We start from the raw sequence: 14,701 nt of genomic DNA, 5'->3' as shown, positions 1-14,701 counted from the left end.
ATTAAAAGATGTACATATAGGACTGATAGAAGGGCACCACTCGGACAAGAAAACCTTACAGAAAACCAGACGAAAACAGTTAAAATTTTTCTCTCTAAAAACGGGGTTTCGACTGTAAATTGAAAATTTAAGGATGTAAAAAATGTTTTAAACACGGTTTTGTCTTGTATTTAACTAGATCTGTAACCTGTACTAGGCCATATAAGAAGTTCAAAATCATTGTCGCACCGTGTGATTGTACTTGTTTCCTCACGATCGGTGCTTTCACCATTAGACCTAATTTACATGGATAGATGGAGCAATAGATTCATGAATGGATTAATATATGGATGGATTGATGATTGAATTGACGGATGAATGGATAAATTAATTAATGAATGTATCGGCGAAGGCATGGATTTTTGGATTATCTATTGATGTATTCAGTTTGATGTTTTTGATATGATAACTTATTTGTACTTCTATTGTGCAGACCTTCTCTGATGGTTCTTCTTCTTTGCCCGAATCCTCTTCTTCATCAGCTTGCGACAGTTTACAGATGTGAGCTTCGATTTCTTCCTTTTCTGCCTTTTCTCAGAACCACTCAAAAATTTCGGCAACCTTCGTGCAGTCCTTCGCCTTGAAATCCATGCAAACGACGGAACAGTTGATCCCTGGCATCCTGCAACTACATGCTAAGCCGTATACTTTTTGGTTTTTTCCGGAGAGGAATTTGAGAAAAGCCTGAAGAGCATGATCTGGTATTGGTGTGACTTGATCGTTGAAAAAAAGCAAATTGAACGTTGCATCCCTTCCACCTACTACTGCAGCAGCACAACAGCATTCCCTCCGAACTTACCACCAGATTCAAGCTTGTTGTGGCGTTCAAAAGAATGCGGAAGAATAGGGATTTGAGAAAAGCACAACAAACCTTATTTCAGTAACAAAGATAGAAGATCCTGCTCCTGAGGCTCTTCTGAAAATCATCTGCAGCAAACGTAAAAAAGGATGCAGCTTAGCATTTGGTAGCAGGAAGTTGCCGAGATATTGAGCGTCTCCGAGAAAGCGGGAGGAGAAGAAGAAATAGAAGCTAATATCAACGAACTGTCGCTTACAAAGAAACAAGCAGATTTAGACAAAGAAGAACCACCAGCGAAGGACTGAAAACTAGAAGCACAAACTGGCCCATCGAGAATTTCAAAACGAAGAAAATTTAACAGTTCACAAACAATTCCTCAATACTTCAAATGATTTATCCATCTTATAAGTATTTCACTAATCCAATAATCCATACATCCATGTGAATTAGGCCTAATGGGGAAATCACAAAAAAAACATGCCCTGAACTTTACCTAACAGATGAAGAGGAAAGGAGTAAAATTTTTAATAATTATTATTATTACTATTATAATAAAAACAATAATGAGACTGATAATAGCTCAATCTGATAATAATTTCTATAATAGTGCTAAAGATTAATATTAAATCTATAATAACTTCAATTTCAGGTGACAATATGACATTTATGAAGTCTGTATATATAGAGGAGAGTAGGGCTAAGCCGACACTTTCTTTTTTAAAGAGAAATATATGTCATGTGAACTCGTTTTTTTTTTTTTTTTTAATAAAAATGGGCCCTCATTCCCTACCTTTATCGACAGAGTTTCGTGGCATTCTGCAGGACATGGCACATTTTACAACATAAGAAGTACTTCACGAAGATGTCTCTTAATTTTAGGAAAAACTTTGCATTTTTTCTGATTTTACCGATTTTTAGTGTAGATAGATATTGTGAAAAACAAAGTTTGCATAATCAACCATTACCCCTCCAATATGGTGCTTATCGGGCTGAAAATTTGCAAAAACAAACCCTAAACCAAGTACCTTCGAAAAATTGATAAGATACCTCATTTAGACTTGGGACTGTTTTTATATAGTAACCAGGAATGGCCCTATGGATTTTTAGGTATGATCACTTCGGAAATAATGCCCCTATTAGTCAACATTTTAAGAATTTTCTACATGTGTTTTTCCTCAAGTAATCTTTTAAGTGTATAGGTTCTGAAAAATATGGTACATTTTGCAGTCCATTCAATAAACAATAAATTATTGGCAAATTTAAAGGAAATAAATAAAAAAGTTGTACATGGCAAGCAGTAGATATAATCTTTTTGAGAATGTCTCAACAGATTTGTAACCATCAAGAAAAGTTGAACCAAATTATAAAAAAACATCTTGATGCGTCAATTAGTTCAAAGAAAAACGCCAAATCTCAAAAGTACGCTGACTTGGTGTTGCACTGAGTTGCAACAAAAATAAGAGACCGGAGAATGAGAATGCAGCTATATTAATGTTGTAGTTTCACACTTGATGTATACTAGTTTTGTGAAAAAACAACATATTACGACTAAATGAGAAATGAGCTGCAACAAACATAACCCCGCTCCCAGTGAGCACAAAATTTGGCGACGTCTTTACGACATCGTTAGGACATCTTTACGACAACTTTACGACATCCTATGTCCGTGTCGTTACAGTGTCTTTACGACATCGTAAATACATCGTCAGATCATACGACATATTAACGATATCATAAAGTCGACAAAACGACATGGACATTCGATGTCGTAAGGTTGTCGTAAATATGTCGTAACGATGTCGTAAAGACGTCGCCAAATTTTGTGCCCACTGGGCTGTTTCTCTGTGTTGCTGCGAAATATAAACTTCTTTCAATTTAAACGCATAATTTAATCATGGGGCGAGTGCTCTCTTAGTCCGCCTCTACTAACCGCGTATATTCTTCTAACATACTAAGCTACTGTTATCAAAAACAAAAGATCGGAATTTCGACTTCATATGCTTAAAAATGCAGCACCAGTCATTCTTTTGTTTGATTATCCCTCACCCCTCTTTACAAAGCTATTTAATTTGTTTATGAAAAAAAAACTTACATCTTTTTGAAACCACTTTTGTCCAATTTAGTTTTAAAAAATCACTTTGTTGCTAAGTGTACGTGATAATATAACTTTTGAAATTTCAGCCACAACCACGTCTCACTACCAAGAGATAGGTGATTACAGTCTGTAACGGAATCAATACGACGATACAGCAAAAGCTTCTTTCACTCTAAGAACACGGAGCCACCCAAGGACTACCGCCTTCTGCATTTATCCCGCAAGTGTTTTGGCATTTTGTGAAATTTTGCGAGTGAAAGCTTGGCACCTCCAAGAGCGCCGATGATAGGGACGATTAGTTTAACAGAATATTCCGGGTACAATCGTTGCAACTCCCTTATAATGTCTCGATACCTCTCTTTCTTTTCAGTCTCCTTGGCTATGATGTTTTTGTCAGCTGGTGCCGAAAATTCGACAACGAATATGGTTCGCTTCTCGAAGTCAAGAAGAACCATGTCAGGCCTCTAGTGAGCAACAGAAACAATTGTCGAGAATATAAAGTTCCAGTATATGCGGCATTTCCCATTCTCGACAATTGACTCGATTTCCCTAGGAGAGTTTAGAGGAGCGATATTAAGGTTAATGCCGTAAGAGTGGCAGAGATGGTAATAAAGCACTCTTAGTGCCGCATTGTGACTTTTAATGTAGGTCGTTCCCGTGTGAGTTGGACAACTAGATAGTAGGTGAGCTAAATGCTCAGGGTGTGCATGCCACGCCCTGCAGCTATTATCAGGCTTTTGTTCATGTGCATAACCTTTCTTGTCCCGATATCAAGGAATCTGAGCTCGTTCTTCGTCCATGGAACTACTCCAAATGAATAGAGTACTACCGGGACGGCAAGCATGTTCGTTGCAGATACTTTGTTCCTCGCCGACAGTTCTAAAGACCAAATTTGCCGTATGAGACGTTTGTATCTACTTCGGAGAGTATCCTTTATAGATGTCATATCCTGAATGCGGCTCTGTGGCACTCCCAGGTATATATAAGTCTCTCCAGCGCAAAGGTGTCGTATAGCGCTTCTATCGACGAGCTCAGGATCTTCAGGGATGCCATTAAGTTTTCCTCGCTTCCAATAAACTTTGGCGCATTTCTCTAACCCAAATTCCATTCCCATTTCCTTAGTATATCGTTCGACAATCCTTAGAGCTAGATGTAGTTGCTCTTTGCTTTTAGAATAGATCTGAAGATCGTCCATTTAAAATACATGAGTGACCTTGTACTTTCGATCTGCAGGTTTGCCGCACAAGTACCCGACGGAATGGCGCAGTGCTAGAGATAGGGGCAATAATGTAAGGCAAAAGAGGAGTGGGCTCATGGTGTCGCCCTGAAAGACACCTCTCTGAAAGGTGACCTTATTAGTTATCACCCGATTTTTTCTAGATGAGATAGTAAATCTGGTTTTTCAAAGCGGCATCAATCTCTGTATGCACCTAAATATTTGCAGATGAACCTTTAAGATTTCCAAAAGACAGATGATACGTCTATGGTAGGTCGAATCGAAAGCTTTCCGATAATCAATCCAGGCCATCGATAGGTCACGCTGGTAGAATGCTGCATTTTTTCTGATACATCTATCGATGAGCAGGTTCTCCCGACATCCCGCTACGCCTTTCTTTGAGCCTCGTTGTTTATACATTTCCTGCCACACAGGTTCAATTGCCCGAACAATCCTATCATTTAGGATAGCTGTGAATATCTTATAAAGTGTGTTCAGATAAGTGATTGGCCTGTAATTCTTCGGGTCAGCTAAGTTGCCTATTTTCGGCAGGAGTATTGTGCGCCCTTCCACCAACCAATCCGGAATCGGCTCTTCCGACTTTAAATATGAGGTGAAAATACGGGCCAAATACTGATGGGTTGAAGGAAACTTCTTCCACCAGAAGGTTTTAATACAATCTGGTCCGGTTGCGGAATAGTTCTTCATCCCTCTTAATACTTGTTTAACCTCCTCGGTAGTAATGGGTGGGCATTCTTTATCAGGTGTTATGAGGGCATCACATAGCTCCTTGAAGCTGTTTATATTTTCTGAGTCTTCGTCAGTTCATTGGCTCCCCCAGCTCTAGATTGGTCGGCATTCTTGGCCGACCTATTGTCGGTATCCCTGCGCGTTCTGTTGTTTTGAACCGCACTTACTACAACTATGTTTGGTGTTGTCATTGTTGTTCCCACGAGAAGCTAGGAAAAGGGGTTCGTCCATCCTTGTAGAGCCCCGCATGCAAGGATAAGGCTGCGTACACTGAGAGGTCGGCCGGTATCCCAGAGTCACCGTTCTAGACACCTCACCTCATATATATATATATATATATATATATATTGTATACAAATACACAAGATTGTTCAATCATTAACAAAGATTAGCTTTTTCGACATTCAGAATTACCCTTTTTTTTAGGATAGGTATACACTCAAAGTTATAAACCTCTCGCATTAGAGTCATAAAAATTTGACTCAAGTGATAAATTTACGTCTTCAAGACATAGAAACTTTTCTCCAAGACATAAATTGAAGTCTGGCTCCGCCTCAGAACTGAGACATGCTCAAGTCGCACTTTTCAACTTCGGCATATCTTGATTGGGGGCAATTCACGTCGAACTCAAGTCGAAGCATTTTCAGTCGGGAATTTTTTATGAGTAAATTAATTAACAAATCTTCACGTACGATCCGTCATCTTCAAAAATGGTGATTTTGACAAGTTCTTGTTTTGCACATTTTTGGGAATTAAAAAAAATTAACGAAGTTCCCAAAGTTTGCTTACAGTTTTAATAAAAAAGAGTTAATTATAATATCCACGACGGACAGTAAGTGAGAGCCTTTTTTGTTTGTTACGGTAGACAGTATTAAGTTACACGATTATTACAATCACCACTTTTTCATGCACTGAAAAAAAATTGTTCTTGAATCAAGTAAATATTACTTGATTCAGGTCAATCGCAGATACGAATGTATTCAAATGCAGAACATAGTTTACTTCCAAGAAATCATTTCTGATACACTTTAAGAATATATGTTCTTAATCTAAGAATATGTAGTATCGAAGCAATAGACTAGTGCCTCAGCTAAACACTGTTTCTCAACGAAAAAAATTTATTTTCGAAATTATTGTTATATAATCTTAATTTTTTAAATTATTAAAATACCTAATTTGCGCACACTGTTCCTTACATATATAATCGTGCGCCTAAACGCTTTGAAAAATCGCACTCGCCAAGGATTGAAACCCTGTAACTGGCGTGTCCTAACCGCGCGCTCTACCGACTTCGCTTTCGAAGAACTTGGATTTCGGTGAAAAAATATTAGGTAAAAATTTCGAGGCAGGGTCGTACCAAGTTATACGGTAAGCATCAGCTAACTTCAAACTAAAAGTTGTTGAATTTAACTTTAACCCTAGATGGATCCTATACATTTTTTGTCCTCAGCGGTTCCAGTGGGTGACAAATGTCCCCCAGTTGGTTTCCTTGTGCGCAATCTTTTCCTTTCATCGGAATCAGATGTTAATATGCACCATTCTCTTCGTTTTTTACTGTCGAAAAGATTGTTGTATATAACATCCTGTTTTAATGAATTTAAAATGTTGAAAAAAATGTTTAAACAAATAAAAATCGCGAAAAATCGTGTTTTTGACATTTTTTTGGAAAAAATCATGTCATTGCTTTTATAATAAACTAATTTTAAAATTTCAAACGCCATTTTGAAGAGGACAAATTGCACCTTAAGGTGATGTAGGTTATAATAAGGTTCCTTTCAAAAAGTATATTTATTTGAACATTCGAAGTTAGAAAATTTAAGAAAATGAGAAATATCATAAGTGCGGGCAGAGTGCTTATTATTATAAATAATTTGAATATATAATAGGTCAATCTCTTTGTTTTCTGATGTACAATAAGATGGCTTAATTTAAATAAAGATAAATAAATTAAGGAAAAGTTTTTTTCAATGAAAAAGCGCTTAGTAAGTTTGAAAGATAGGAAAAATTCATCAGAATTAAAAAAAGAAGCTTCTTCAAAAAAAAAATTTTTATTTTCAAACGAATTCTCGAAATAAAATTGAATTAAAAAACAATTAATTAAAATAAATTTTGCATCAAATAAGCTCAATATACTTCGGTGCAAAGGTTACAAAAGACCGCCCTAAGTTCGTCACACACAGGTCGGTTTGCAACTTCTCTCTCTTTCCTGCGACACTGTAGTCACAGTTCGTATATTCTGGACTTCTTTGATGAAAAAAACAATTATTCGTTTGTTATTTATTAATTGACTTATCACTGGAATTTGTGAGCACTGTGTGAATAAAATTAAAGAAAACAACTTTACATTGATATATATCACATTTTTAGTAATTTTTACATATAATTTTCACTTAAATTACAAAAAATAAATTCGAAACATTCAAATACCATTATATAATGTAAATATACGTCAAATGCGTTTATTTACATGAAAATATGAAATTGACTTAACGTGACGAAACTCGAACGCAACGGATCCTCTGGGGGACAAATGTGCCCCAAGCGCTTAGCATTTACTTTTTACTTGACAGACAGCGAACAACCAGCAACATCAAACACTTCACCGTACTCTAGGATAGTCGAACTGAATTATGATTAGGTTCTGCACCAAAAAATAAGAGATATTTGCTCATGAGAATTAATTGAATTTCGCGTGCGACACAACAATAAACAAAAATTCTCCATAAAATGCGCAGTTTTCAATTTATCCAACTCTTTTTTTGTATATAATACTCTTTTACTTATTTTATAATGCAAAATAACTTTTCTTAAATAATAATTTAAAATATGTGAGAAAGCGAAATAAGTTTCACTTATTTAACGAGGCATTTAATACCTTTTGTTTTTAAATATTTAAAACACTTCAAAACGACCCAAAGGTAATAAATAATAAAGAAAAGTTGCAAGTATAAAAATGCTTTAATAACATCAATGACAAAACATAATGTTCTTCTATACGAAAATTTTCATAAGCCGCACAGTTTTTAATTTATCGAATTCTTTTATCATACCTTTTCAAACAAAGATTTGAATATGGAATTGCTTTCCTAAAAAAACAATTTAAAATATGCAAACAATAATTGAATTTCACTCATTTTACAAAGGGCTCATTACTTTTTTCTTTAAAAATTTAATCCGCTTAAAAACTATCTAAAGCATATAAACAATAAAGAACTTTTAAGTTGAAAAACGCTTTAATAACCTCAGTGACAAATATTTTCTGTTTTTTAAAAACCTTTGTAAAACGCACAGTTTTCGATTTATAAAATTCGTTTATAATACTTTTTAACTCAGTTTTTAATTTAAAATAACAAGACCTAAAAAAGAATTGAAAAATGTGGAAAAAATTGATCGCTTGTTTAAATATTACCTATTTAAAAAAGTGCTCGATACTTTATTTTTACTTTGAATATAAAATACTTCGAAATCAGAAGAAACAAGAATTCAGTGCAAGAACTTGCGGGTTAAAAGCGATCTCACGGTGGTCGGCTGAAAAATATTTGTTTGCTTCCTCCTTGCATTCTCAAAAACTTTTAATTGTCAATTTTTCAATTGTTCCTTCATAAAATAAAATGCATTTTTAATGCACTTTTTCAAAATGTTAGTGAATTCTTTTTTCTTAAATATTTTGCTTCAAAAACGCATTAAATTTTGTTTAATTGTCAAGAAAATGTAATAATTGTATTTTAAAGCATTTTTCAAAGCTTATAACTTTGTTTTATGCTGTCATATATTTATTTTTTTATTATTTACGTAATAAACAAGAATTATGTAAGTATATGGGTGATTGCTAAAATGTTAACCATTTGTAGTCCAAGACATTTTCTATGATTAATGAATTCTTTGACTGAAAAATATAATTTTTATTAAGTGTTTATAAATATAAATACGAATAATATGCTCATTAAATTTTCTATAACTAATGACATGTTGAAATTATAATTTTCTATGATCATTGAATTCATTGACTGAAAAACTTAATTCTGTTAATTTTATTGTAAAAAACCTAAATCTATACTTAATTATGCAAAATAGCAACATTATATGCACGCCACAGTACGCGGGTAGCATTGCATTGCCAATTAATAACTTAAAAATATAAAACAAGATATTAACTATTTCAAATAGGGAGCAAGAATATAAAATTGAAAATTATTTTAAAAAATTCCTGCCTAATGAAGGAATTTGTTTTTCATTAAGGAAAAATTAATTCTTTGAATTCGGCTAGATTAACATATTTTTCTAAAGTTGAAAAATCGGTTTCCTAAAACTTATTTAGTTTAAATTAGTATAACACATGATCATTTTATTTTTTCAAAACTATTTTTTTTTCTTACTAATAACATTCATGAATTTTGCCATTTTTGTGATTTTCAAACTTCTATTATCGAACACGAGAAATGTGTGTTAACAAAATACAACTATGTCTGACAACTCTAATTTAAATTAAATAAGGTTCACATAACAAAATTTTTAACTTTTTAAAAATAAATTTTTATCTAGCCGAACCCAAAAAAGTAATATCTCCTTATTGAATAAAGAATTCCGGTATTTAGCAGGAATATTTATCGTTCTTTTAAAGTTCGGATGATTTTTTGTTACCTTGAACACTACACAAAAATAATGTCAGGGTGGCCGTTTTAATCGAGGAATAAAATTCCCAGTCATTTTGCGATTCAAAAAAATGTTTCACGGTTAAAAAATTCAAAATGGTTTAATTTTGAGTAGATTAATACACACAAATATTAAGCGAAAAGAATGATAGACGCAGTAAATTTATAATCTTTTAATAATTTTAGTAATGAAATTACTTTTGACTCTTGAATAATTATTTCAAAATTAAAAACACTTTTTTCAAATCTATTTAGGAAATTTTAATTTCTTACCACCAAAAACTTACCGATTCAATAAACTTATAATTTTTTAAATAGTTTTATGAGTGTTTTGATTTGCGTGTCAGCATAAACTTACCAGTTTATCAAAGTTGCAAATTCCTATCTACATTTGCATTAATAAGATTGATTATGTGCACCAATGTTTAGAATTTGATAAATATTATTGAATTTCAAAATAATTGTTAGCGGCGAAGAGAACCAACTTCATAACATGTCAACTTGTCGATTATTATATTTAATAAGATACTTATGCAGTGAGAAGTTAATTAATTTATACCAATATATTAATTTTCATAGTATGTGTGCGATGTCTATCGTATCAAGTCCACAGTTCTTATGTTGAAAAAACTGATGTGATTCTATCTTGATAACATAGGTATCTTCAAAGTAAATCTGACATTCGTTTCAAATTAATAAGTATTTGAAGGAAAATATTCAAGCATTATTCTAAGAGAAATTATTTCTTCGCTGAATACTTTCATTTTCTCGTCTTAAGAAAATGAACATTTTGTTTCAATTAACATAGTAGTCATAATAAGTAGATGAATTTACTTGGATCAAGAAACATTTCGTTAGAGTTTTAATTACTTATCATGAGAATATAATAATCCTAATTCAATATTTTATTAAACTTGACGCAAATGAGTTTAATGGAACAAATTAACTCAATAGTTTTGTTCTTAGACTAAATATATTCTTGATTAAAATAGTTGTCCTAATTCTATTATTTTCTTGATTCAGGAAAATCGGTCCCTTGTAAAAAGAAAATACTTGCTTCTTTCAAGTAAAATCAGCCAAGTAAACTAGCCTACTTGATTCAATGAAAATTTTTTTTCAGTGTATTTATCCATCTTCATAAACAATTTTTTTATGTATGAAATTTTGCTCCGAAAATTGTATAGGTTAATTTAACTAAAGAAGACTAGCGAAATGTCGAAAAGTCGTTTTTATATACTAAGACTTTTAACATTTGACTTTTGGTTAATAACCTAACGTTTTATTGTTAAAATGAATAGTAAGACCAAATAAGATGGAATACAGTTTTTCCTATTTTGATAATTTGAATGATCGAAGAAGGTTTGATTTCTTCATTTCGTTTCTTCGAATTTTTCTGAAGTTTTTTTAAATGATCTATCATCTTTTTAGATATTTTTTATACCTACGTTTTTTTATGAAACTTTTTTCTTTCCGACAAATAGGCTCCTTGCAATAACCAAAAAAACCTATTTTTTATCTTCAACAATTCTTTACACACACGATTGGTCCCAAGATTTATACTCAAACATATAGGCTGTATATCGTTCTACATGCCGAAACCACAAAACTCCGAATTCAAATTTCAGGTGAGAATCAACATACAAAATGAGCCTTTTTCGCAGGGCGTCTGCACTATTATCAAACTTTCTGAGCCGCTGAACGTATTTTCAAATCACTTAGTAGTAAATAAACTTTCAGATGCTTCCGTGCCACTGTTGACAATTGCTTGCACGAGGAAAATTCCACAAGAGTGAAAGAGATGGAAACACTTTTTCAGCATTCGCACAAGCTGAGGATCCGTCTGCACTTACGGAAATCACAAATAGTGGACATTCCATTAATTAATAAAACGAGAAAGTTTCCATCCTGTTAAATATGTAAACTATAAGAAATTCCTGCTTAGGAAAAAAAAGATTACCGCAAAGTTCCGATAATAATAAAATTTCTGTACACTAACCACTTTTTTGACACGCTGGACACTCTGCGATCGAAATATACTTTTGTACAGAAAATCCCAAATTATCCATTTTAAACACAATTACGCAAATAATCATATAAAATAATTCTGCGGACAGGCACGGCATGAAGCGGCTACAATAGCTATAAACTTTGTAAACAAAACTTACTGTACTTGCGAATCTACTTTTCACTACACCACCTTCGGAAACGTACATCTGTGAAGTCTCAACAGCAATTTGACCCCAAACATCCAAACCCTCCATTTTTAGTCTGTTAAAAATAAATTTTCTTTAAAATTAAAATTCTTTCTTCAATGTGTATATTTTCGTGAAAACAAATGTTAATTTGTTATATTAATTATATGATTTAAGCAACTGATTTATTTTTCACATATTTTATAATTCTTTGTTAAAGATAATATGGATTTTCCTGCGAGTGAGGATAATGCGACTGCCGATGTGTTCAAGTCAATCTTATTAGTTTTCTGCGTATGGGCTACTATTGCGCAAGCGCTGTGACTCTAAATATACACTTATATTCATAGGCTAAACTTATTTTAGAACTAACTGAGAATTACTCGACTTATTGATGTAGTTTTTATTGAAATTGATCAATTTTCTTAAAGACTTTAACTAATTTTAATTATTCAGTTTGTGGCTAATATCAGTGGCAGCGTATTTATTTCAAGATCTTCTTGAGATGATGACGCGTTTGAGTACAGATCTGTACCCTTATCAAATCGTAGTTGCATTTCCTAACAAAAGTTTGTTGAAGCTGTTTTTCGAAACTGAAGATAGTTGAAAGTCTTTTATAAATAACAGTGTTATTTATAAATACATATTGAAATAATATAGTTTTTAAGAAGAGTTTGTTTGTAAATGAAAATTGGAGTAACTCTATGACCACTAAAAAATGTTTAAAAGTTTTTTTTTAAATTTATGACATTTCTGTAAATTATGTTGGTGTTTGTGTTCAAAAAAATTGTAGACCATTATAAGAAGGTATTGTTTATAATCTCAAGACTAAATCCTAGATTATTTTAAGCATTTAGTTACATTTTAAGAAAGTAATTAGAGACAGACAAGTGACACTTATGGGTTAAAATTAGCCACAAAATGAATAATTGCATTCATTTACCAATCCAAAACTAAAATAATTTGCTTTAAATTATTTTACCAATCTTTAACTAATTTTGTCCATGACTATTCACTTCCAAGTTTTACCTTTAAATATGTAAGATCCATATTTGAGTTACATATTTATATACACAAAAGGAACAATTTGTTATATTCTGCAAATTTTTCAACAGAAATTTGTTGAGGAATATTAAAATTATCACCATGATTTTTTTCCAGAATTTTTCTGTTATTTTTTCAGTAAAAAACCATGCTTCAAACTTTTCTGCCATTCAGAGCTGTCAGATTTCTTTACTTTTTGTCAGATTTTCAGGTCTGTAAGTTATAAAACTTTGTTTGGCATATTCGTTTCAGGCTCATTAACGTACAAAATTTTGACATTTTGTCATCCACTACTACTTAGAAATTCTCAAGCAAACTCGGATTGCGATTAGCCTCAAACTATTTCTTTCAGTGATGTTACATGTTTTAGGCATGTTCGAACAAGTTTCGCTTGTACTCATCATGAAAACGACGCAGAAGTGGGTGATCCGTCTGATATTGAAACTCGTCATCCCTTTAACCAATGCCGCCAATGTGATATTATAATTGTACCGAGAATTTTTAACATAAACATTATTGTCATATTACATCACAGGCGTAAGGAAAAAACCGTTTTATCATGTACAATTCGAAGAAAATATGAATAATACCTTAAAGAATTTATAAACAATAACAATATTGAATCTATATAAAGCCCGCACAGCCCTCAGTTTTTAAGTTGATCATCAGCATATATGCCTACCACTAAGAAACATATAGAGCTGAAGATTCGAACTGAATTATTTTTTTAAAAAATTTAAGAATTAAAATAGTTTATAAAAGTTTGTTCTAACTTTTATGATATAACAAAAAATGTTAAGAACTTAAAACTCAGTGATGTGAATCTTTCTGAAGTTTAATAACAAAATTTAAAATAAATTTAAAAACGTATATTTCTTATGAAGAAGTCATATTCAATCAATTTCAACAATCGTGCGGTGCAAAGCAGTTGTTTATGAAATTTTTTCTAGAACAGTGCAACGAGATTAAATTTTCTGACAGTGCTGAAGCTTTTAAGCTCGAATTTACAATACTATGTCTTATATACCGCAAATTCTCTTAATTTTTGCAAAAATTTATAATTCAGATGTATCTTTTAAGAAACAAATAATTGTTGGTGCACAATTATCAAGCGAAAAAAATTTGATGTCAATTGTGAATCTGATAAGCAGTCACCCTAGAACATGCATTTCTTTAAAAACCGATGAATGGAAACAGCTTCAAAGTTATTTGAAATACATATCATTATATTTAAATAGGCATTATAAAAAATTAAATAGGGAAAGAAGAATTGATGTTCTTAATCTTTGATTAAATATTTTATTAAAAAATTATGATTATATGGTAGTACACTGAAACAAGTAGAAAAATCATCCAGATCAACAGCATGGAGCATCCTGAACGAAGTTCTCCTGTGTGTAAATCAGCATCTACATCATTTAGTGCACTCACCGCTTAAAAGAGTCAAATACACTAGTGTTGAAATTGTCGCGCAAGTAGTTTCTAGTGAAGTGAAAACACAGAATATTAATTGTTGCTTTGTATATGAAAACACATCATGAAAGTTTATTAAACAGTGTTTAAAAAAAAGACCATGTTCTGCGTATTCGGATAAACTCTTTTTAGAGTTGATCATTTCTCACTTGAAAAGTATTTCCGAAGAAATTGTGAATATCACGTTACCCCAGCATCTAAAAGCATCTGAAAGCTTTTTATGTTTAAACAGAAAAACTTTACGGATATGCATTTTGTTTATTTGCTTGTATACGTTTTAACGATGAACAATCACTTCGATAATGATTTATACACGTTTTGGCATTGGTAAAAAAAACTTTTTTCAATTAACAAAAATTTAAATTTTTAAAACCTAATATATTTTCTTTGTCTTTTTTTATTCTAATGATGATTAAGAATCTAATAATAAGAAGAAGAAGA

General features: G+C 32.2%; 1 protein-coding gene across 7 annotated transcripts in view; it reads right to left on the bottom strand.

The window, feature by feature from the left end:
* The window catches only part of LOC117175154 (F-box/LRR-repeat protein 7), a 505,186-nt gene that overhangs the window by 341,228 nt on the left and 149,257 nt on the right, over positions 1-14,701 (bottom strand). For 4 of the 7 annotated variants that reach the window (XM_033364748.1, XM_033364741.1, XM_033364742.1 and 1 more), the window contains exon 1: positions 11,717-12,015. The exons of 1 other annotated variant lie outside the window; for it this stretch is intronic. In XM_033364748.1, coding sequence (XP_033220639.1) covers positions 11,717-11,812 — 96 coding nt within the window. In that variant the 5' untranslated portion in view covers positions 11,813-12,015. Of the gene's footprint in view, positions 1-11,547; positions 11,657-11,716; positions 12,016-14,701 lie in introns of those variants that run through there. 2 more of the 7 variants (XM_033364743.1, XM_033364746.1) reach the window with 2 other exon arrangements.

The sequence above is a fragment of the Belonocnema kinseyi genome, chromosome 6, assembly GCF_010883055.1.
Source record: "Belonocnema kinseyi isolate 2016_QV_RU_SX_M_011 chromosome 6, B_treatae_v1, whole genome shotgun sequence".
Taxonomy (NCBI): Eukaryota; Metazoa; Arthropoda; class Insecta; order Hymenoptera; family Cynipidae; genus Belonocnema; species Belonocnema kinseyi.
This window is presented reverse-complemented; position numbering and strand designations above follow the sequence as displayed.